The sequence below is a fragment of the Scleropages formosus genome, chromosome 7 (genome assembly GCF_900964775.1).
Source record: "Scleropages formosus chromosome 7, fSclFor1.1, whole genome shotgun sequence".
Taxonomy (NCBI): Eukaryota; Metazoa; Chordata; class Actinopteri; order Osteoglossiformes; family Osteoglossidae; genus Scleropages; species Scleropages formosus.
The window spans coordinates 4,188,416-4,213,167 of record NC_041812.1 but is presented as its reverse complement, the minus strand read 5'-3'; the positions used below and the strand labels follow the sequence as shown (position 1 = coordinate 4,213,167).

Genomic DNA, 24,752 nt, shown 5'->3' with positions numbered 1-24,752 from the left:
GCTTTATGGGCTTTAACTGAATCTCATTTGAAGGGAAAAAATAAATGAACAACATGAAAAGCCTGAAATATTTAGCTAGGCCGTTATTTATTGCTTCTGTTTGAGAAAATCAAAAGCAGTCTTTCCAGGCACGCGAAACGCTCATAAATCTCCAGAAAAAACGGTAAAGCTGAGTTTTCCGCAGAGCTCGAGGTCCCGTAATAGCGACTGTTGTCGCACCGGTGAAAGCGCCTCTGCGCCGATCTATATTATAGTATTACAGTACTGTTATAAGATGGTCTTGTGTATATTATAAGCGCACATCTTCCACCGGAAACCACAGTATTATTTATTTGACGCTGTGTTATAAAGAGTTGAATCCATCTTTTCCACAAGGATCGCGTGAGAACCGCGCGCCGTCGCCACGCCCCCGTACGCGCTCGTAAAGTGCGATGAACTCTCACCCAGCCATGTCACCGTTCCAAAGAAGAAGCTATTTTTGATTGAAAAGCACATGAGCCAATTACTAAAGGCAAAGCTGCAGCTCCGACGAATCATGGCGCTCCAGTGCAGCAGTGGGCGGGATCCCAATGCGAAACGTAACAGTGCCGTAATGAGAGATGGTAAAGGTTCATCGGCTGGTTGGTGTTCCTGAATGAAACCGACCTCGACCCTTCTTTTTACAGACAAAAATAACTTGCCGGTAACATGGAGGACGAGCAGACGGTGAAGTTTTATCGCCTCTCGGAAGTGCAGGAGCGAAACACGTTCAAAAGTACCTGGATCATCATCAACTATAAAATCTATGACGTGACCAAGTTCCTGGAGGAGGTGAGCGGCGGCCGCTGCGCTGGTGACCGGGAAACACACTCGCAGCTTGATCGGTGTGTCCCAGTCCGTGGGACGTGCTAAATCGTGGGTTAAACACTATCCTACGCGCATACGTGCACTAACCGGCGTCTAACGCCGTCCGCGCAGACCTGACGGCGCCGCGTGTCCGGGCGCGAGCCGCGAGCGCGTGAGCTTCCAATTCAACATCCGTCGTCCGAAGAATTTAAACCAGCAAATCGAATCTTTAACTCTAGTATGTCGCCTTATTAAGTTTAGAATAAGGCTTCTTCTGAACCGTTAATAATATACTACTTTAATGTAAAATTGGGACGGTGTTACATCATAGGGTGTAAGAGTCAGAGTGTGGCTTCTCACTGCGAAGCGTCCAATTCAATTGTCCTCTTACTTACTAACTTTACTGGTGGGTTTTAAAAAAGTGAACTTTTTTTAACGTGAAACACGAGATTATTTTTTGCGGTTCCCACTGCAGTTGATCAACTGATCATTTGGATGACCGATGAAACACCGCTGGCCTTCAGTTTACCATGGTGATGAGGCACTTTGGCTTCATTTCTACTTGAGGATCTTCTGATGGTGACTAGAGAATAAAAAATACATTTATTTACTTATCGGACACTTTTCTCCAAAGGGACTTCCAATGATCTCTATGTAGTGTTATCAGGCCACACACCTTATTCACCGCAGTGACTTACACTGCTAGATACACTACTTACAATGGGTCACTCATCCATACATCAGCGGAACACACACGCGCTCTCTGTCACCTGAACAGCACGTCTTTGGACTGTGAGAGGAAACCAGAGCACCCGGAAGAAACCCACACAGACACGGGGAGAACATGCGAATTCCACACAGACTGAGCGGGGATCGAACCCACATCCTCTGTGCATACCCAGGTGCTGTGAGACAGCAGCGCTACTCGCCGTGCCACTGTGCCGCCTGTTCGGGTTAGGGCCGTGATCATGAGGGAAGTGCGGCTCCAGCACTTTAGGGGCAGTAATATTTATCCCTTCTGCATTCGTCCTCATTTTAAGAAAGTTCTGCACTTTAATTGTATGTATGGCGCTCCTTTGGAGATGAAGAGGTCAGCAGGGGGCGCGGTGGTTAGAGCCGCCGCCGTGCACTCGAAGGATCGGGGTTCGAATCCCCCCTCCTGCTGTAGAACCCTTGATCAATGTACTTATCCTGAACTGCTCTAGTAAAAATTACCACGCTTTATAAATGGGTAAATCATTGTAAGCTGTTTTGGAGAAAAACATCAGCTAAAAGGATAACAGTAAGTGTAAGACGTGCCTGCATTTCCTTTTCGTGTCAGTACATCTTTAGATCAGTGAGTAGTAAGCAGATTTGTTGCAATCTGCCCTGCGCATCTGCATTATATTCAGATAAGAGCCCATGAATAAATATGGCAAAAAAAATTTTTTTTTTTTTTTTTTTTTGTCAGCTACTTTAAAATCTCATTTGATTGACATTGGTTGATCTTGGTTGACAAGGTTGTCGTTTAGGCTCGGTTACGGATGGTGGACTCTGGAGGTCAACAGTTATTCTTAAGTCAGGTCAAGTTCCATGTTGTATGGATTTAAGAAGGTTTTTGAGACTCTGCTGTATCTCCAGTGTCAGGTTTGGTCATCTTGAGGATGTTTGTGATCTGCATGATCCCCATTTCAGCCGTTCCCCTTTGAAATTTTCTTGTGGAAGCACATCAGATGTAATACAGCAGGCAAAGAACTTCATCTACTTTGCGGTACTTTTCATGGACCCTTGGTATTGTTGGTGACGCTTTGGTTTGCTTTAATTTTTGCTTTGCTTAAATTTATCGGTTAAAAGAAATGCTTTTAATGTAAAAACAGTATTTTGCCCAAGTTAAAACAGTTATACCAAATCAACCAAACCAAAAAAGTAGTTTGTTCCAAAAAAAAAAAAAAAAATTAAAAGTATGTGATTCAGCACAAACTTTAAAAGTATATAATGTATTCAAAACATTGTACGTGTGCATTTTTTTGTGTGGGATTTTTTTTAGAGAAGCGTTCTGCAAAAAAAACCTGCGCGTCCCTTACGGGGAGGAAAGAGATAACGCTGTTTTTTTTTTTTTTTTTGCGCTGTAGAAGTGGCAGTGTCACGGCCAGATAAACAACGAGCCGGAGGAGAGGTGCGCAAACTCGGCCTTCGGTGAAAGGTTAGGGTTTGTTTCTCTGCCCGGCTCCAATGCCATCTCCATCATCGACATTATTTGCTCGCAGAACAGCACCTAACGTTGTGATCAAGGACACGGGCTTATAACCTTGAAGACGTCCCTTTAATAGACCTGTCGATGAAGTTAAAATAAATATAAAATCCAGCTGCATAAAGACATCGATAATAGATAAATAATATTTGTATAAATGCATGAGGTCGATTATCATGAAGTAATTCATAAGTGTGTTGCGAAAGAGCACGATCTTGATCCGGTAAGGGTCATGGGAACAGCAGTTTTGATGTGCGAAGAGCTGGGTGATGATCTCTCCCAAAAGACAAATCCGTTGCTAAGAGAAACCGTGAGGTCAGCAGATAGATCTTGCAGCTTTGCGATGGTTCCTGTTCCTCTTTCTTGTGTTTAAACGTAAGAACCCTGTGCCTCCTCACACGCAGCAGTGCTTTCGGAGGCTTCCTCGGGTCTTCTCGCAGTTAACGCAACGTTCACCCAACGCCTTTCTGAGCTCTCTCGTAGTAATGGGCTGATCGAGGAGGTTTACTGTGTTCCCCCCCCCCCCGTCGTGTGACAGAATCTTGTGTGTTTGCGCTGGTTTCTCAAGGCTGTAGAAATAACCATTGTGACCTGTGTTACGTGTGTTGGAGGAGTCAGACCAGCAGTTAGAAAAGTGGGCAAAAACTCCCGACGACATTGTGTTTCAGGTACAATCGGGACCTTTAGGTCAAAAAGGGGTTAATATTTCCATTAATACCGACTTACTGTTGGAGGACTCGGCACTAAAGTGTATACGGTATGTTTCCGCCAGTTTCGTTCTTCACAGCGCATATCGGTAGCCCCCCAGTATATCCTATAAAGTTTAAAAAAAAAAAAAAAAAAAAAAAAAACTTAAGTGTATGAATGTGTGTATAAAATAATCTACACTTTGGGTCAGCAACAGGCCTTCCAGTCACCACAAGTTGTGAACTTTCAACAAAAATTTGGTATTCTTGTTTTTTTTTTTTTTTTAATTTATTTATTTATTTATTTATTTATTTATTTATTTATTTATTTTTTAAATGTATGGAAAACTTGGTTTTTAAATTCAACAAAAACACCAAACAAAACACTGTTTACTTGCCACTTTGGTGTGTCCAATGTCATTATGTAATAAAACGCACACACACACACTCACACTGTCTAAAACCACTTGTCCCAAGCGGGGTTACGGAGAGCCGGAGCCTAACCCGGCAACACGGGGCGTAAGGCTGGAAGGGGAGGGGACACACCCAGGACGGGACGCCAGTCCGTCACAAGGCACCCCAAGCGGGATTTGAACCCCAGACCCATGGGAGAGCAAGACCCAATCAAACCCACTGCACCCCTGTAATAAAAAAAGCAGCAGTTAATTACTAAGGTGTATTAAAGGGCAAGAGGAAAAATTTTTCTGGCATTTCCAGCTTGTCTTGAAGGCTCCGAACATTGAAAAATGATGATTCAACAGACGTGCAGGAAATTGGTTTTTGAGGTTTTGTTTGAGATGACTCAAAATTTTCTTCAATTCCCTTAATCAAGACAAATGCTAATGTCAAGCATGATATGGGTGGCACAGCGAGTAGCACTGCTGTCTCACAGCGCTTGGATGGTGCAAGAGGACATGGGTTCGATCCCTGCTCAGCCTTGGTGGAGTTTGCATTTTCTCCCCATGTCTGCGTGGGATTCCTCCAAGTGCTCTGGTTTCCTCCCACAGTCCAAAGAGGTGCTGTTTGGGTTCACCCATTGTGTGTGTGTCCCACTGATGTATGGATGAGTGACCCAGTGTAAGTAGTCTATCTAGCAGTGTAAGTCACCATGGTGAATAAAGTGTGTGGGCTCATAACCTTACATAGAGTTCATTGGAAGTCGCTTTGGAGAATAAGCATGTGCTAAATAAGTACTGTAAATATGGATTTTGACACAGAGCTTATAAGTGAAATAAGTTTAGATATTCTGCTAAATTTTAATCTTTTGCTTGGGCAGAACAATTTCCATGATTCACTACCATTTCTAGTATTACTGAAAATCTCTTCATTTTTATCATTCGAATCATAAAAAGTCAAAGTAATGAAAGATAAAATGATTCAAGCAAATCTGTTTTCCCCCTTAAGTCAAGGGATTTATGAGTATGTTTTACAGATATTTTATTTAGGAATGTTGTGTAATTCTTATTTAGGGTTTATTAGAGAATTTAGGAGTCTTCCAAGTCTGGCGAATTTTCCTCACTTCGGATATGCTGAAAATACTGTTACTGAACCAGAACATACAAACGGAATAATTTTTGGGAACCTGCACACATTTTTCACTTCTGTGTTTCCACCGACTAACCCTAACACTGTGTTTGTGACCCCTGACCTTTGCACGTTGCTCAATCAGCACCCCGGAGGCGAGGAAGTGCTACGCGAGCAGGCGGGGGGCGATGCCACGGAGAGCTTTGAGGACGTGGGACACTCCTCGGACGCCAGGCAGATGACCGAGAGCTTCCTCGTCGGAGAGCTGCACCCGGTGAGAGACCCACTTTGCTTCCTGCCTCACCTGGTACCATCCTCCATTCCCACAGCAGAGCAACACCCTTCGGTCACAGTAGAAAAACCAAAGAGAAAAATATATATATTAGCAAGACACATCTGAACGTGCAACTGCTATTTCAACAGTTGTGTGACAGCCAGTCAGCGAATGTGCAATAACCGGCGTAGCGGTTAAGAAGAAAGAGAGGAGAAATTGTGTGGTGAAGGGGATGTAAGTTTCACCCTAGTCGCGCAATAATTTTTAAAAACTTTTTTCCAGCCGAAAGGAACGTGCACATTGCCCTCCGCTATTGGCCGACGGATTTGGGAGCTCATGAAGTTAAGGAATGCTGGATCTCAGCCAGCAGAAACGAGCATTTTGCTTTCAAGGGTAGAATGAAAATCAGAGGGGCAGCCAAGCAGCCCCGCATATATCAGCTGGAAAGTGTCGTCGGATGGTGGTGTCTTTAGCGTCTAGTCCACTAAAATGTCTGGTATTACATCCCTGGAGGATATCCAGTCGTGGGGAGAGTCAAAGCCCTTCTTCCCAGTATCATTCCATCGTCAACAGCTGCTTGTCCCGAGCGGGAGGGGATAAACCCAGGATGGGATGCCAGTCCATCACAAGGCACCCCAAGCAGGGCTCGAACCCCAGACCTGACAAGCAGCAGGCACCGGCTGAACCTGCACCTGCCACGCCGCCACGCCACCCCGCTCCCCTTCTTCCCAGTATCATTCATGAGGAATAATTTCATTTTTTTTGTGTGTTACAAACATTTGGTCCAGTACCTTTCTGAACACAAACAATACAGCCTTCAGTGACTACAGTGTGCCAAAAAAATAACACACAATCATCTGTTCTGGTGCTGGAAAGAACTGTTTGTTTGATAGAGATTCAGGCTGCTGTTGAAGCACATATGTATTAAGATGGTCTTCTGTCCTCAGATGCACTTGATCTTTGGTAATTCGCTGTACTGAATGAATCTTTCCTCCCTTTTTGTGTGTCTTCACAGGACGACCGGCCCAAAATTCAGAAACCCCCAGTAAGTAGGAGTCCTGTGTCCTTGTGTTTCATCGCCACTGAGTGTTTCACTGGAAATAGAGGGCAGTGAGTGGCCCGAAGCTGGAATTTTGTCTTGTGTCCCTGGGAGCCGTGTTTTCTGGAAAGCGGAGGTCGGAACTCGACATTTAAGGCCGCTGAGGCCACATGTGTGCTGTAGAGGTCTTTTTGAGAACTAGGTCTGGTCAGCAGCGCAGGTTTTTGGGTCACCTGTTTGTTTTTCCCAACGCAGGGCACTAGTAATGTACATTTATTACCTCAAAAGACAAGGTCACCCTTTAAATCAAGTTTTCTCATAGGCACTTTGAGCTTTTCATTAATTTGCCTTTTTAAAGTGGGGAATAACAGGTCAGACTAGTAATTTCTGACAAACCATCCTAGTACACTGGGTCATCTCCTTACAAACACAGTTGGGACCAAGACCTGATTTGTATCTTTAATTTTTACTTCATCAGTCCACCGTTATGTCACAATCAGTGAAAGGTTAAGAATACAGATGCCCCTTGATTTATTCATGTGATAGATTCTGCAAAAACTTTACACAAAACATTAATAAATAGTTAAAATACTAATAAACAGTAACGCTTCCATCCATCAATTTCCAGTAATTGCTTGTGCAGTACTGGATCGTCGTAGCCTAACAGTCTAATGTATCCTGGAAATGGTATGATGCAGGGTGCACCCCAGATGTGATGCCACTGCAGTAAAGAACAGAGGTCACTCAATTTTAGTTATTTAAATTTGTTTACTTTTATCTAACAATCATGGACATAGTTATAGTAAATAAAAATACTTTGACTTTTTATTTTAAGGTTATTATTCGGGGGGTGCGATGGTGCAGAGAGCTTGGCCGGGGCCTGCTCTCTGGTGGGTCTGGGGTTCAAGTCCTGCTTGGGGTGCCGGTTAGGCTCTGGTTCGCCGCGACCCCGCTTGGGACAAGCGGTTTCAGCCACTGTGTGTGTGTGTGTGTGTGTGTGTGTGTGTGTGTGTGTGTGTGTGTGTGTGTGTGTGTTATTATTCGGGTGACATTGAACTTAGAACTGATTCAAAGTCACCTAAAATGTCTATACCCTCTCTACATACCTGTACCGAATGCTGCTTGTTGGCTGATTCATCATGTAAACGTGAAGCAGTCATGATTTTGTTAATCACCGCTGCTCACAAAGAGCTAAGAACAGCGCAAAAGCAACTTGAATTTAGGCACATCCACTCTCCTGTTGTGTCTGAGTGCATTTTGCTGCCACTGGCACTCAAACCGCTTCGATCCTTGCACGCTATTGAAGCCAGCTGAATGAAAGCGTTTAAATTCTGAGTGTGTTTTGCTGCCAACTAGTGGCTGTATGCGGAAGTGCAGTTCATTATCACTTGAGCATCAGCAAGTTTTAGGAAGTAGAATAGTGAATAAAATGCCATTAAATTTAAACAAACAGGACAATGTTTGTGTTTGGGAATTAATAACTTGAGTATTTACAACACAGGGGGCGCGGTGGCGCAATGGGTTGGACCGGGTCCTGCTCTCTAGCAGGTCTGGGGTTCGAGTCCCACTTTGGGTGCCTTGCGGCGGACTGGCGTCCCGTCCTTGGTGTGTCCCCTCCCCCTCCGGCCTTACGCCCTGTGTTACCGGGTAGGCTCCGGTTCCCCGCGACCCCGTATGGGACAAGCGGTTCTGAAAATGTGTGTGTGTATTTACAACATGAGGAACCACTATAGCGATTAATACAAAACGAAAGTGTTTATTCCTTGAAAACCATGTAAACAGCCTCCTTTCCACCTTTTGTGCATAACCCACTCTTTTTAACTTACTTTCCCCAGGAATCACAAGTAATACCAGTCCCAGAAAGTTCAAGGTATGGTCCCCGGAAGAAAGTTTAGTAGCAAATTGCAGGACTGGAGATCTGTGTGTCCCTATCTGCTCTGGGATTGTAAAGTGGCTAAAATGTAGTTTTTACATTCTAAGGAAAATGTAAGGAATAATTATTACTACTAGTGTGAAACTTTCACACATTCTTCCTTTTCTTAGTAACACTTATTACTTCCTAGCTCATTGAGAATTTAACTTTTCTCACAATTGTGATTTTGTATTACAGTAACATTTACTGGACATTGTACAGTTTTTTTTTAGCTGTTACCACAGCTGTAGTTTTTCACCATTATAACTTAAGTTGTTGCAGTAATATAAGTTTCACACCTCCCTTTGAACCTTCTTGTTAATAGATATAACACTGATTGATTATGAATTATTCTAGGTCCTGCCCTAATATAGTAAAAACATCTTTCTTCAGTGTGGCAAAGGAAAAGTTTCATTATCTTTGAATAATAATGGTGAGAAAACCTCAGCTGAATGTTATTTTACTCCCTCTTTCTCCTTTTGACATCACCCTCTCCAGCTGGTGGACGAACTTGGTGATCCCAGCACTGGTCGCTGCCATTGTGACTTTGCTGTATCGCTTGTACATGTCAGAGGATTGACCAGCTGACCTATTTCAGCCTCTTCAAGCCATTCCACTGCAAAGATAGCGATGTCTCCAAGGCCCGTGGAGCAAACGGCTCATGTCCAGGTTCTCCTATCTGCCAACGTGGGAAATAATTATCTATTCTTTTTATTATAATTGTATGGCCTTAACTGTACCATTGCTTTTAAATATTAAAATAAAAAGATTAACATATTACAAATTGTTCATTTTAGGCAGACTTTTCTAATTTATCAATATAGATATATGAAATAAGATTTTGAGGTTGTGGAGCTTGCACTGATACCTTTCTGATGGTTAGCATTAACAGCGCAGTTTAGGATGTGAACTTGTAACCAAAGGCTACTGGTTAGAGATCCAAGATGAGCTGGAAAAGCCAGGATTGCATCAGTAAAATAAAGTGTAGAATTACAAGGACATGTCATTTGATATAAATGCATCTGCTGAATAGTGATAGTAGTAATACCCATTAATATTATAAATTAATTTTTCTTCCTGAATTATTGCATAGTATTGGAATCATGTTTTATCACTGAATAACATGATGAATAAAATACAAAACTTGTACACCTGAAAGTGACTTTAGTTTTCTACAGTACACTAACCAAAACTGTAGGTTACCTTAGCTAATATCTAGCTGTTATTAAAGAACACATTAAAAAGGACTTATTTTTCATGTAACATAAGTGCTTTGATCTGTTTAATGTTAAACACAACTAGTAATGATTACTCCCATTCTAGAAACAGATTCTGGTGTAAGAATCACAATTTCTGCAGTTATGGTTTTACTGTAACGGTCATTACGTCCACTGAGTTGATTGTATTTTTTAATGAACTACAATTTAAGTGCATAAAATTGAATTGTCAACTAGTATTCACCTGTGATTAACTGTACGTATTGTACAGTTTTATACAATAAAACATGTAAAATTGCCTGCTGTAAAGTTCTTTAAAATCTGTTGTGGTCTTATTTGTTTCCATTTTTTAAATGTTTTTTTTTTTGTAAAGTACATTTATTTGAAAACATTTAGAAAAAGTACCTTTTTCTAAATTGTGGTGGCAAAGCTGCTCCATCTAGTGGAAACAGACATTAGCTTCTATTTGCCAGTACATTTGGTCCCTGTCAAAGTTATGTTTTTTTTTTTTAAAGGTAACTAATCTTTTAGTTCATTTATTTTTAAATTGTTCATTTTAAATTAATTTACTTTCAATTGCCTTGTCTAATTTTAAAAATGTTGTTGCAAATTGAAAGTTCCCCCTTGTTTCTGCATCCAGCCTATAGCTGGCAGTAAAATCCACCCAAAGTGGGACTGGATTAATTCAGTTAACTTCCACAGTGTTTACAGGTCGTTTCTGGCATTCCTGAGTGTTGGTTATAAATAGATTGAAGTATTTCTCATTTATGAGATAAATTGATCAAAATCAGTTAAATGCGTTAGAGGTGACAACACTTTGAAGTCATTGTAAATTAGTTGTAATTTTAATATAGCTCAATACTAATAAAATATGTTGAAACGAAAGTATTTTTTTTCACCGTGACTTTTCTCCAGTCACATAAAAATATGCGAAATATAAAAATGGTACAAATTTAACTGGTGGTGTAAATGAGTACATAAAATAAGGTGACATCATACACACAGCCCATTTTGACAGGTACAAAGCAAAGTGCTATACAATATGCCAAACTGATGTTTCCATCTACTTAGTATTTTGTGAGTGAACACTTTTTCCTGCTCTATTAGCCATTTTTGTATTTCCACAGAATTAATTTTATAGTTTAGGGGGCACACAATTTACCATAGTACAAAACAGGGTTAGCAGGTTTTTCCACACTGCAGTTTTCTTGAAAAACATTCAAAGACGTTCAGCAGTAAATTTGAACGGTAAATTGCAGTTATTCTATAATCTATAAAACTAACAAATCATTTGGTTAATTACATGTATAATTATTATTACATGTATTATATATATAATAACTTGTCTATATGTATTTGCATTGTCTTGGTGCACAGATTCAGTCTTTTGTGAATTCTTTTCTGCTCTCTTCCATTACTAATATTGTCACACCCCCAGCCCCGCACTAAGCAGATGCACCTGGAGCAGATCAGGGAGCAGAGGTGTAAAAGGGCTGCACCAAACGCATCTGATTGTGGAGCCTCAGTTGAGCACACTGCAACGTCAGTGCCAGCCCTGTCCCCTGTCCCCTGTCCCCTGTCCCCTGTCCCCGTGCCTGCATCTCCTTTGTATCCTGACCCACAGCTTTGTTTCTGGACCACGACTTTGGATTCTCCTCGGAACGATATCAGTTCCCCGGTGACCTACTGTCTGTTCATTAACTATGTTATTTCGCCTGTCCCTTGTCTGCCCACGCTTCCTATTAAGCGGTGCACCTGCACTTGGGTCCGTCGCCTCTCCGCAACCATGACACATATAAAATTAACCGAGTGCCCGCAAATGTTTTTACCTTGCAAATTATCTCAATATTTCTAACAACACTGATTTGAAACATCTATGCAGAAGAATATTTATTAGTACTGTAGCCACTTCTATCTCTTACCATTTTTCGGATGAATTGGTGTTCCTTGAGCTTCATACCATTCTGAGTCCAACAGAAATATATGGTAATTTATCTGGAGATAAATTAAAATTATTCTTTGACCAAATTATATTTTCTATACTGATTCTCAGTTGAAAATCTCAGTTTGGACTACATCTATTAAATAAAACTTATTTCTGACATCAGATACAGAAATTGGTTTTAAGATTATTTAAGATTAAGTCATGAAGATGTGTGATGGCAATGCTGGATATTTTTCTCTGTGGCTTCAGGGTGAAGTCGATTGGACTGGATCTTTGTGAGCAACCATTGTAAAATACGCATGGGGTGCATCTTCTCCTATATATGTTAAATGTCATTTTAATACAGATAACAGCCATGCAAGAAGAACAATTTGTTTAATGTCTTGTTGTAGATACATAAATGGTCTCATATTAATTGATCCATCATATTATAAAATCTGAACATAAATAACAAAACAGTTTTCATGGTTATACTCTGGCTTTTTGTTATAATTACAGATGACGGACAGGAGCAGGGATGCTACATCAGTGCAAAGGAGACCTTAGACACTGTATATTTTTATGTTCCTTATTTCAAAATTGATTCAAAACAAATTAGTGATAAACTTTAATACAGCAATACAACACTAAAGTGATGAGGCCAATTCATATTAAGTACATTAAAATAGCTTGTCTTTGTGTCAGTGTGAATTTAGATGTGAGAAAGATGACCAATAGACTGGTAAAAATACACTAATGAAAAAAGCTGTCGTTTGCTTTTTCGTTCTTCTTTTAGTGAGTGTGTGAGTGTGTCTAAATCCCTCAATCCAAAAGAGGAGGAATATGCTAAAGGGAGACAAGCAGTGGAGGAAAAATGTCTGAAGGACACACACACACACTTTCTGAACCACTTGTCCCATACGGGGTCGCGGGGAGCCGGAGCCTAACCCGGCAACTCAAGACGTAAGGCTGGAGGGGGAGGGGACGCACCCAGGGTGGGATGCCAGTCCGTTGCAAGGCACCCCACGCGGGACTCGAACCCCAGACCCACCGGAGAGCAGGACCTGGTCCAACCCACTGTGCCATTGCGCCGCGCCACCACACCCCCCCCTGTCTGAAGGACAATGGAATTCAATATAAACAGGTATGTACTCCACACGAACCTGAGCCTTTCAGCCTTTTTGCGTTGAGGGTGCCGATCATGAATCGGATTGATGTTCTCTACCTGTAACTGTACTACTGTACTGAAGTAAAGATTGTGATCTCAATGTCCCTTATTTACTGACTTAAGAAGGACATAAGAAACTCAACAAACACATTTCCATGTATTCATTTAGCGGACGCTTTTTTCCAAAGCGATGTACATCTTGTAGAAAATACGATGTGTGCATTATATTAGTAGAAGAGACATAAATGCAGTCGTGTGATTCTTTAGTACAGTTAGTTTGTTTCTTTCCACCATATGAACCAGTGATCATCACATGAGTAGCTGCATAAAACTTTATCAGAATATCGACGATTCCTGACCACCTTCCTAGTAATATTTTTTTTTGAGATACATATAAACATTTACGGGGGGCGCGGTGGCGCAGTGGGTTGGACCACAGTCCTGCTCTCCAGCGGGTCTGGGGTTCGAGTCCCGCTTGGGGTGCCTTGCGATGGACTGGCATCCTGTCCTGGGTGTGTCCCCTCCCCCTCCGGCCTTACACCCTGTGTTGCTGTGTTAGACTCCGGTTCCCTGCGACCCCGTATGGGACGAGCGGTTCTGAAAATGTGTGTGTGTATAAACATTTACGTTACATTACAGGAATAGCTGTGTAAAGGTTTATCCAGCCATGATCTTGAAATTATAGCCCATGAACATTTGCACCTTACATGAACTGAAGAGATGACGGGCCAAGTGAATCTGGAAGAGGAGAGTTTTAAGACCCTTTTCAAATGTGGACAGAGATTCAGCAGTTCTGAGTGAGAGGGGGAGGTCGTTCCACCACAACGGAGCCAGAACCGAGAACCTCCGTGCTTTACTTTTTTTGCATGGGACAAAAAGAGCGTAGCAGTCTGGTTGGGGTGTAACGGAAGATCAACTCTTGTAGATAGCTCGGAGCAGCTCTAGTGATGCATTTGTCAGCCATATATACATTATAATGTGGGCTAGAGTGAGTTTTTAGCCAGAGGAGTCAAGATCATTGATGTCGAAGAAGGGAACACCTGTCGATAAGTTTCACTGTAGCAGAGAGAGTACACTGATTCCATCCATTTTGGAGAAGACAATGAGAAATTTAGGTATGTAATTTGATTGCAGTATGAGGGACATCGGGGTGATTCAGGCAACATGTAAAGAGTTTGAAGATTTTCTAGCAGCCCTGCATAAGTTGTGACTTTCAGGTAAGTCTAAAACATGGGTTCATCAGCACGGCATCCTGCTATGAGTCCTCTGGCCCCTCCTGTTTCATGAAGTCCCAATTTCAGCCAGTTGTTTCATTTGAGAGGAGAATATGCTGTTAGTTTATGCCCCTTTTGGACTAATACCAGGAATAAATGGCGTCACGTTTTTCTTTTCTTCGGTTGAATACTTCTAATGGCATTCGTATTAAGAAACTGAACAAAGGTAAAATCATCTGGTTTATTTTTTTCATAAGTTGGGAAATTGTACAAAATATTCATTGCTCAGTAGAGAACTCAAAAGCACAGCAAGAAAACAACAAATTACTGACAAATTATTATTTTAAATGCTGATGTGTTTTATAACATGTTTTGTTATAAAAAGATGAGAAGTGTATTTTGTGTATTTGAAAGAATAAAATGCAAAAGATTTACCTGTTGCCAAACTCAGAAAGATACAGCTTGACCTAGTTCAAATTCAGTGCTTTCCCCTTACAGGTCCTGAGCTCTGGGTGCTACAGGTTCCACCCATATCCATCCATCCATCCATCCATCCATCCCTCTCCAACAACCGCTTGTCTTGTATGTCAGATGAACTGGTGAATCTAAATTGCCCACAGTGTGTGTACCTGTGAGGCAGACTGAGTGTGTGATTGCCTTACAACTCCATGAGTTCCATCCAGGTTGTAACCCAGCTTAAGCTCTACGTTGGTCACCATAGGCTCCAGATCTTTACTGGATGAACAGTTACTGAAAGCTGATAGATGGATACATTACTTTTTAGGAATAAAATGAAACTAAGGTTAGAAATGCAAAAGAATGAACTGCTGAATAAATCTGGTAACAATGTTGTCTTATGAGCTGAAAGCTAGACATTGATTATACTTATGGATATAAATGGTAGCAAAGGTTTTTTTCTGATTAGAAAAGAATAAAATGCTGGTTAATTTTGAAATGATTCGAAAAGAAGTTGATGGAAAATCAGCCTCTGAAGCATCAGCGTGCACACGCTGCCTGGATCTCGTTGAGGATCTTCTGCTTGTTGTTCTTCACATTCCGACTGGACACCAGCAGCAGGTCCTCAATCATTTCCTTGCTGTACGGACCCTGAAAAGTTTTGTACCGCTTCCTCCACTCCTCAATCTTTTCTGAGAGGGACATGGAGAAAAGCTATTAGAATATCAGAAGACGGAAGAAACCTGAAAGCAGTATTTCATAGAAAGCTAGATATCAATTGGCTCTGAAGATAGCATTTTTCCTGTTTTAATGTGTTTTCATGTGTTAAAATAAGATTCCTGTTTTAAAAGAAATATTTTAACAGCCACGAGGGAATATGGTAGATACACATTTTCCATCATTAAAGCACTGTATTTAAAACCGATGGGATGGGATGGGATAGGATGGTATATGACCCAACCTCCACAGTTGACAGTGTTGAAGAGCGGAAAGTGGACAACGATGGGCGCTTTTGTGTTGTCTTTGAACACATAGAAGTCTTTAGGGTTCTTTTCCTCTCCTGGTTCTATGACCAAGGAGGGGAATGGTCTTCCAGCCTCTTTACAGTAATCTGCAGCTTTCTTCACTGTCTGGAGAGATCGTAGTAGTGACATTGCTACATGTAATTCAAATGAGACACATCACAGCATCCACCAGAATGCCGGTGTAGCGAAAGAAATTCACAGTATTAAAATATTGACTCTGTTCTCACCAGGAAGGGATCGTCACTGCTGAAGTCGAAGGAGAGAATGAGGTCCACCTTCCTCTCCGACCGTAAAGCAGCCACATAGGGTGAGTTCAACAGGATTCCTGCATCTATCAGGTCTCTCTTCTCATCTGACAGCAGAGCAGCCGGGATGTGCTCTACCTCTGGACACAGAGCAGAGCCAGTGATGCTTTACTGCTGTATGAGGCCACATCCATTAGTGAAGGTAAAGACAGTTTGTCCTCAGGCTGTGGCTCCAGCTCAGTGGTTAGAGAGTTTGGAGAAAAACAGAGAGCAACAGGTACCAAGAGATGAGAACCACACTTGCCTTTTGCTGGGTACTTGTACAGGAAGTTGAATTTGGTGCCCCAGGTCCAGTTATAAAGAGCTATTATGGTCTTCCGCACTATTTCTAAAACTGTGTTAAAAAGAGAAAACAGAAATCAGTTTGCATATTGCTGATGTTTTTCTCCAAAGCAACGTACACTGTTTTGCCCCCTGCAACTATTTACCCATTTAAACAGTTGTACATTTTTACTGGAGTAATTTATGGTAAGTACCTTCCTCAAGATACTTTAGCTGGAGGAAGATACCAACCTGTGGGTCCAAAGGCAGGAGCTCTAAGAACTACACTACCAGCTTCAAAACCCTCATACACGCATTTGAACATAAAATTATATTATAGAAATGCAACTTTCTAAACAGCTTACTGTAAACATGGTATAACTTCTGATGGGAAACTACTTACTTCCTTTCAAAGGACCAAACAATCCCTCAAGGGCCTTGCAGATTTCAATGGAAAGATGTGCAACATATTTCTGTCTCTCCTCTGCATTCAACTTCAGCCACTCATTTTTCTGCAGAACACGAACTCTTGGATAGTTTGTGTTGCTTTCTGGCAAAAACAAAATGGAATTCATTTAGACACCTTCATTTAATCATTTTCAAACTATTTTCCATGTTTCAAAACAGCTATTAATAATCAATTAAATTATAAATCTAATAAATAATATACTGTATTTCATGTATTATGTTTGATAAGATAAACAAAAATGCTGTAGGCAAGATTATGTAAAATAACAATGATATATATATAACAAAATGTCACATTTGTTCTGCATTGACTGAACTGGTGTCGGTCACAGTATTAGTATTACTTAGTACCTTGTTGTAATTTTATTATTTTCTCCAGCAGAACGACACTTTTATCGTCATTTTCAAAAGAGTCATGCAGCTGCACCAGACACTCCAACATTTTGAATGCAGGGTCCTCATTGAGGGCTTTTAAAAAACAGAAAATAGACGTTACAGAAATATTAACAGTTCGAACTGAATGTAAAAAACTCAAGACATTGAATAAATACAGCAGCTCACCTGAATTTTCTGACTTATTCGTTGATTGGAAGTGAGAAAGCAGCTCTGAAAAATTGAAGGGATTTCATTAAATGCAGCCTTTGGCCAAAATGAAAATGACAGAGAGAGCAGAATACAAAAGAGAAAAATTGGCACTTAAAAATGTGAGGTCAAATAAATGTTTTGCTTACTGTGAATCCAGTCCCAAATCCACTGTAATATTTGCGTTATGTTTTCCTTCCCATCTCCAAGAGCACTGCCACAGAGTCCTGCAGAGACATGACTGAGGTTTACTTACTCACTTCAGTGTCTCTGGAACAGTTCAATTATTAAAACAAGAAGCACAAAGAGCACCTTGCAGGTACAACATGTCTTCCTCCTTGGGGGGCGTCTTGGGCTTTCCGTTCTCAAACTGGCTTCCGAAGAGGGATGTGTCCACATAGGCCCCCACATGGGAATAACCAGCTTCATGAGGACTGATCTCAAACCAGCAGGCTGTAACACAGGGACGGACTCATTTTAAACCTCTACAAACTGTTACTTTCCTAAAAAAAGACAAATCATACCCAACAGTACATTTAAAAATGGTTTCTGGCAGAAAAGGTATTGAAGAGGTTTGAGCTGCTGCCTTTTATCCCAGATGTTGTGGGGTTGAATCCCACCTCTAACTCTAGTATCCTTGTGGAAGGTAATTACCTGAAAATTGCTAAACTGTATAGATGTGTAAATAACTAAGTAGATTAACACTGTACCTGTTTTTCTAATTTTATGAGTCTTTTTTGGGTCGTAAAAACTTCTCCCTGTATGTTCCATGTTCAGACATGTCAAGGGAATGATTAATGGGCCAACAAGAGAAACGGAGACTTTGCCAGTGTTGTTTCTGCCTTCTCCTTTACCAGGCAGGATTGTCTAGTTTTTCTGCCGTACTGACAGACAAACAGCAGCCTCCTTTTACTTGAACAATAATTCTTGCTGCAGGACAGAGATTAGGTAGGGGAAGAAGGATGTGTGCAGCATAGTGGCTTTAAAAAAAAACGAACTTAAGTAGTTAGAATATTTCCTGTTAAGGTAAGAATCTTTCTTAGCGCGTTCACATTATATTAAAGATCTTCGAAAATAGGTGCGGCAGGTGTGTTCTTTTTGTTTTAGTTGATACCTTTGTCCAGTAATGATTCATGATGTTAAGATACATACAGTTTTTTAGCCATTTTCATACAGCTGAGTAGTGTTATTCACTGGAGCAATTTAGGATAAGTACCATTCATTAGGGTACCATAGCAGGAGGTGGGATTAGAACCTGGGAGTCCAAAATCTCTGCCTAATAACCCTAACCAATGCACCCTGCTGACCCATTCATAATTTAAATAAGCTGAGTGCTATACTACATCAGGACTGATTGATATAAAATACTGAAATTTAAAAAAAAAAGAAATTGCTTCTCATTATTGAATGAAAGGGGGTGTAGTGGCGCAATGGGTTGGACTGGGTCCTGCTCTACGGTGGGTCTGGGGTTCGAGTCCTGCGTGGGGTGCCCCGTGATAGACCGGCATCCTGTCCTGGGTGTGTCCCCTCCCCCTCCAGTCTTTCACCCTGCGTTGCTGGGTTAGGCTCTGTGACCTCGTATGGGACAAGTGGTTTCAGGTGTATGTGTGTGTGTATGTGTGTGTATGTGTGTATGTGTGTGTGTGTGTGTGAGTGAGATGATTATTGCATGAATGTGTGTACTTTGCATAAAGCTACACCTTATAAAGGAGGGTGCGGTGGTGCAGCGGGTTTGCCCAGAGACTGCTCTGTGGTGGGTCTGGAGTTCAAGCCCTGCTTGGGGTGCCCTGCAACAGACTGGTGTCCCACCCTGGGTGAGTCCCCTCCCCCTTCAGCCTTGTGCCCTGTGTTGCTGGGTTAGGCTGCAGTTTGCCTTGGGACAAGCAGTTGTAGATATTGTGTGTGTGTGTGTGTGTGTGTGTGTGTGTGTGTGTGTGTGTGTGTGTGTGTGTACACATACATGTCATGAACACCTACCTACTTTATCTGGAATCACACCATTTAGTGAAGATACTGCTCATTCTAGACTAATTGATTAAAAGATCAGATGTCTGAAACCAGGGTTATGGGGAGCCAGAGCATAACACAGCAACACAGGGCACAAAGGGTTGAGGACACACCCAAGAGAGGACACCAGACTGTTACAAGGCACCCTAAGCAGGACTTGACCCCCAGACCCACCAGAGAACAGACCGTGGCCAAACCCACTGCTCCACCACAGCCTCATGGGAATTATTAGTGGGCAAACAAGAGAAATGAGAGATTTTGCCAATGTTGTGTTCAGCCAGGATTGTCTAGTTTTCCTGCTGTACTGACAGACAAACAATGCCTCCCTTTTACTTGAATAATAATTGAAAAATTATTAGCTCAGAGCACTACAGGAGAAGGTGGGATTAGAACCTGCAACTCCAAAGCCTCTAACCAAAAATTCAAACCAATGCACCCTGCTGTCTCATTTACAGATTGAATAGGTCGAGTACTATATTACATCAGGACTGAGTGATTTAAAATAGACACGTTTTTGAAAATTTACTTCTCATTATTGCAAGAGTACAAATATTTTCCATAGAACTGCACATAATGATCAACTAAATGCTTGTCTAGAATCAAACCATTTAGTGAACATGCTGCTCAAGCTAGACTAATTGATTAAAAGATCAGATGATATAAATAGAAGTAAACATGGTGAACAGGGGGGACCAGGACTGAGAACATGAGCCAACTCAACGAAACAATAATCAGACCTCCACAACATGTTCCGTACATACGTGCTGTCTGATTGTCTTGTTTCAGTCCCTTGTCGATGGCTGTGTAGATGGGATAGGGGTTGGTTGAGTCTCTGGCTTCCTGTTCTGAGAGATGGTGTCTATCTATCTATCGGGGTAAAAATGATGCAACAGAATATCACACAGCTGATGCAATTTTCTAATACATCTTAAAATTAAATAGTTCAAATAATTAAATACGTGTTAAAATTAATTTAATGCAAATGTGTGGAATCCTGACACTCAGCAATTACACCGTCCCTCATTGTGTGTTTTTCTTTCGTCACTGACCTCTTTTATGATGTTGTAAACAACAGTCGCAGCCCAAAAATCAGTCAGTGAGTAATTCTCATCTTCCACAGCTACACTTAGCCATTTCAGCATGTCTGATTTACTGAAACTTCCATTTGAGAGTCTGTCCACAATTTTTTTCTTGTCAGCAGCGACATTTACAGACCATTTGGGGTCCTCATACAGTGATGCCATGCACCTGAAAATGATAATTCACAAATCAAATCTTCTGTTTGTAAAGTTCAAGAGAAAGACTATGAAGTGATGCAGAGCCTTGAAGACATATAGAAACTGAAGTAAATAAGTGTAGTAGCAGTTGGATAAAGACTCCAAAAAAAATGAAACTAAAAAGAGCAGAATCCCCACCTGTCTGCACCCCTTTCTGTTGAACTCCTGAGCATTTTAAAAATAAATTAGCGCTTTTATTAAGCAACCTTAGTATACACACACTTCATCTTGCCACACACTTATGTATATCATAACTATATTATTCTACCATCCATCCAATTTCAAAAACCTTCTATCCTGAGCAGGGCTGTAGTGAACTGGAGTCTGCACTGAAAGCATTCAGTGCAAAGCGGGGGGTGGGGGGGGGGGCGTAATACACGAGACAGGACTCCAGTCCATTGCAGGATGGTTGCACAGACACCGTCCAGTTCACAATTTACAATTTAGAGTCAACAATTCACCTGAACTACACACTTTCAGGCTGTGGGAGGAAACCAGAGCACCTGGACGAAACCCAAACAGACACAAGGACATGCAAACTTAACCCACACTGACTAGAAAAGAACCCACATTCTCTCTCACCACCCAGGTGCTGTAAGGTGGTAGCGCTACTCCTTGTGTCACCCTCTTATTATACTTTTTTGTTCAGAACATCTCTGGGGTTCATTTATTTCATGAACTCTAGTTATTAGATGTGGGCAACATGGTAACACTGTAGCCACACAGCATCTCAGCTGTTTGGGTGTAGGTTCAAATCCAGTTCAGTCTGTGGAGTTATGTGTGGGTTTCCTCTGGGTGCTCTGGTTTCCTCCCTCAGTTCAAAGATATGCAGTTCTCTTGAATTGGTATGACTGTAATTGTATGTGGCTACCCTGTGATGGACTGGTGTCCTGTCTAGGGTGTATATGTATTGCTAATGTTTATTTATTTGTTACTGCATGTGTAATCAAAGGGGGTGCGGTGGAGCAGTGGGTTGGACCGGGTCCTGCTCTCCGGTGGGTCTGGGGTTCGAGTCCCGCTTGGGGTGCCTTGCGACGGACTGGCGTCCCATCCTGGGTGTGTCCCCTCCCCCTCCAGCCTTACGCCCTGTGTTACCAGGTAGGCTCCGGTTCCCCACGACCCCATATAGGACAAGCAGTTCAGAAAGTGTGTGTGTGTGTGTGTGTGTGTGTGTGTGTGTGTGTGTGTGTGTGTGTGTGTGTGTGTGTGTGTGTGTGTGTAATCAGGTGTACATATTCTCCATTTACCAAGTGGATCCTGACACTCCACACAGATAGGTGATGCTGTCCAGCAGTTTCTCCTCTGCCATCTGAGCCAAAGAGCCCAGCAGTCCCACCATGGCCCTTTCACCTCCTCCTGAGCCCAGGACAGCAATGACAGGGACATGTTCCTGTGGGAGGGAGTGTGGAACAAGAAGAAAAGTCAAGTCTGAGCGGTGGACCAAATATAAATTTTTTGTTGACTTTCTTGTGTCCTTCTTAAGTCAGTAAATGAAGGACACTGAGGTCACAGTCTTTATTTAAATGCAGCAGTACAGTTCCGGTAGAGATCAATCTTATTCATGATCGGCACCCTCAACACAAAGAGGGTGAAAGGCTCAGGTTTGCATGGAGTACATACCTGTTTATATTTAATTCCATTGTCTTTCAGACATTTTTCCACCACCGCTTGTCTTTCTTTAACATATTGCTCCTCCTTCCGATTGAGGGATTTAGACACACGCACATACTCCCTAAAAGAGGAAGGAAAATGGAAAACAGCAGATTTTCTCATTAGTATAATTTCATCAATCTATTGGGCAGCTTTATCACATCTAAATTCACACTGACACAAAGACAAGCTATTTTTAATGTACTGAATATGAATTGGCCTCATCACTTCAGTGTTGTGTTATTCTATCTATTAATCACTAATTAATTTTGAAATCATAAACATGAAAATATACAATATTTAAGGGCTACCTTTGCACTGATGCAGCATCCCTGCTCCTGTCAGTCATCTGTAATTATAACAAGAAAGTCAACGTGCAACCATGAAAATGACCTTACCATTTATTTTCTGACTTTATAATTATCCAATCAATTGATTAATATGAGACTATATATGTATCTACAACAAGAGGTTAAACATTTTTATTTTTGCATGGCTCTTATCTGTATCAAAATTAATTCTTAATTTTAAATCAACTTAAGCCAAATTTCTGTATCTTATTTAAGAAAAATGTATTCCACTTCTTACTTTGAATACTATTTTGAGTATCTGGTCTTGCTTTAGGCCTAACTGAGATTTTCAGCTGAGAATCCATGAAGGCGGTATAATTTTATCCAAGTTGTTTTAATTTGTGCCTAGATAAATTACCTTGTATTTCAATTCGACTCCATATATTCATTTCTGTTCTAAAAGTATAAAGCAATGGTAAGGGAGAGAAGTGGCTAAAATATTAATAAATATTCTTCTGCATATATATATATATACGTATGTTCAAAATCAGTGCTGTAAAAAATAATGAGAATTGCAGAGGCAAAAAAATATTGCTGGCATTCAGTCAGTTTTTTATTTTTATAATGCAATGGAATTATTGTTATATTTATATTATATTTAATTATATTTTATAAGGGGGGTGCAGTGGCACAGTGGGTTTGGCAAGGGCCTACTCTCCAATCAGTTTGGGGTTTAAGTCCCACTTGGGGTGCCTTGTGACAGACTGGTGTCCCATCCTGGGTGTGTCCCCTCCCTCTCCAGCCTTGCACCCTGTGTTGCTGGGTGAGACTCCGGCTCGCCACCACCCCACTTGGGACAAGTGGCTTTAGACTGTGTGTGTGTGTGTGTTTCTGTATCTGTGTATATATTTTCTAAGTAATAGAAGAGAGCAGAAATAGTTCAGAAGAGACAGAATTTGTACACCAAAAAAATGCAAATACATACAGATGAGTAATTTTATTTAAAATTGCAAATTATGTCCTTGAATGTTTCTGTGTACGAGCACTGTTTCATACCATGGTAAGTTGCATGCGCGCCAAAACTATAAAATTAATTCTGTTGAAATTCTGTCCTTGAAAGCAAAGATGCCTCAATATTTGGTAGTTTAGACAATAATACAGTCATTTCAATGAACTTTTGACATTTTACAATTACAATACAAGAAGCAAACTTCTACAATTAAATCTTAACATTAACCAGATATCTTAATGTTAAAATATGTAACAATTTTCATCTTACCTTCTGTTCTTACCGTTAGCTTCTGTCTGTCGTGTTTTTAATTGGATCGAAGCTGAGTTCTCTGAGTAGATGAACAACAGGTGAACTTCAGTGGGAGTATATATACTGTACCGTACCCTCAACTATTGCTCAACCATGAATGTCAAATTTTTTGGAAAATTTCCATTTCAACACTCAGGTTCCCTTGTCAAATTGAAATAAAGTCCTTGGAACAGACATGTACAATCAAGGGTCTCATCATCACCCAAATGAGTCATCTTTCTACAGAAAGGTTAATAGAAAAACCTGTATGTACTGTTCTCCCTGCGTGTTGTGCACACCCAGTACGTTAACGCAGTTTAACAGCAAGCCAAACTCGATTCTCACGAGCCAGGATTATGAGCGTCTTGCTCCTTTATTGTCTCCAAATGTGAAAATGCGAATGAAAAGTTATTGCTTCCACGGGCGTAGGAAAAGCACACAGAACTCAAGACGCTTCCACTATGCCTATCCCAACAGTAGCGCATCATGGAAATAGCGCATGTGCACAAATTGCGTATAACTTACGGAAATAAAGGTTCCGCTCAACAAAGCAATTAATCACATAAACTAAACAAATCTGCGGGCAGAACACTCCCCGTCTGGCATCACTAATGCCACTAAATTTAAGCTGTTTTCCCTCTGTCCTTTTCAATCCCGTCCTTCCCAGTCATTTTCCAGCAGAAGGGCGACGTCGGAGATGGGCCGCAGGTAAGTCTTCGAGGTGCCCTGAGATGACGTCCGTACTTCAACTGTGCGGACCTTTCCATCGCTGCTTGGAGAGGTTGACGTGACCAGAGTCATTGGCCACTCATTCCTAGGCGCTTGACTTTGGTGTAACAGCACAATGTCCCCAGGTTGCAGGTTCCGATGCGTTCTGTGCCACTTGCGTCTTGAATGGAGCGTGCTTAGGTATTCGTTTCTCCAACGGCCCCAGAATTCATTCGCAAGCGTTTGCACTTGCCTCCACTGGCCTTTCAGGAGATCTTTTCCAGTGAAGATTCCTGGTGGAACATGTAGGCCTGGCTTTTGAGTTAGGAGCATGGCAGGGGATAGCAGAACTGGTGAGGAGGGATCCGATGAGATGGGGACCAGCGGCCTTGCGTTGATTATTGCTGAGG

The 24,752-nt window shown here is 41.4% G+C and overlaps 2 protein-coding genes across 2 annotated transcripts; one reads left to right on the top strand and one right to left on the bottom strand.

Moving 5' to 3' along the window:
* Positions 1–590: 590 nt before the first annotated feature.
* On the top strand, positions 591–9,249 carry LOC114910965 (cytochrome b5-like). Its single transcript, XM_029253623.1, has 5 exons — positions 591–810; positions 5,411–5,539; positions 6,555–6,584; positions 8,414–8,448; positions 8,989–9,249. The coding sequence occupies exons 1-5, from the start codon at positions 688–690 to the stop codon at positions 9,068–9,070; spliced, it is 399 nt and encodes a 132-aa protein (XP_029109456.1). The 5' UTR covers positions 591–687; the 3' UTR covers positions 9,071–9,249.
* Positions 9,250–14,890: 5,641 nt separating this feature from the next.
* Positions 14,891–23,679, bottom strand: LOC114910937 (cytosolic phospholipase A2 gamma-like). The gene is made up of 15 exons (XM_029253518.1): positions 23,614–23,679; positions 22,356–22,393; positions 22,015–22,126; positions 21,642–21,784; positions 20,167–20,365; positions 19,879–19,984; positions 17,423–17,563; positions 17,260–17,361; positions 17,090–17,134; positions 16,880–16,996; positions 16,464–16,610; positions 16,044–16,133; positions 15,722–15,879; positions 15,431–15,599; positions 14,891–15,161 (listed from the first exon to the last, which is right to left on the bottom strand). The coding sequence occupies exons 2-15, from the start codon at positions 22,391–22,393 to the stop codon at positions 15,010–15,012; spliced, it is 1,719 nt and encodes a 572-aa protein (XP_029109351.1). The 5' UTR covers positions 23,614–23,679; the 3' UTR covers positions 14,891–15,009.
* Between the last annotated feature and the right edge of the window lie 1,073 nt (positions 23,680–24,752).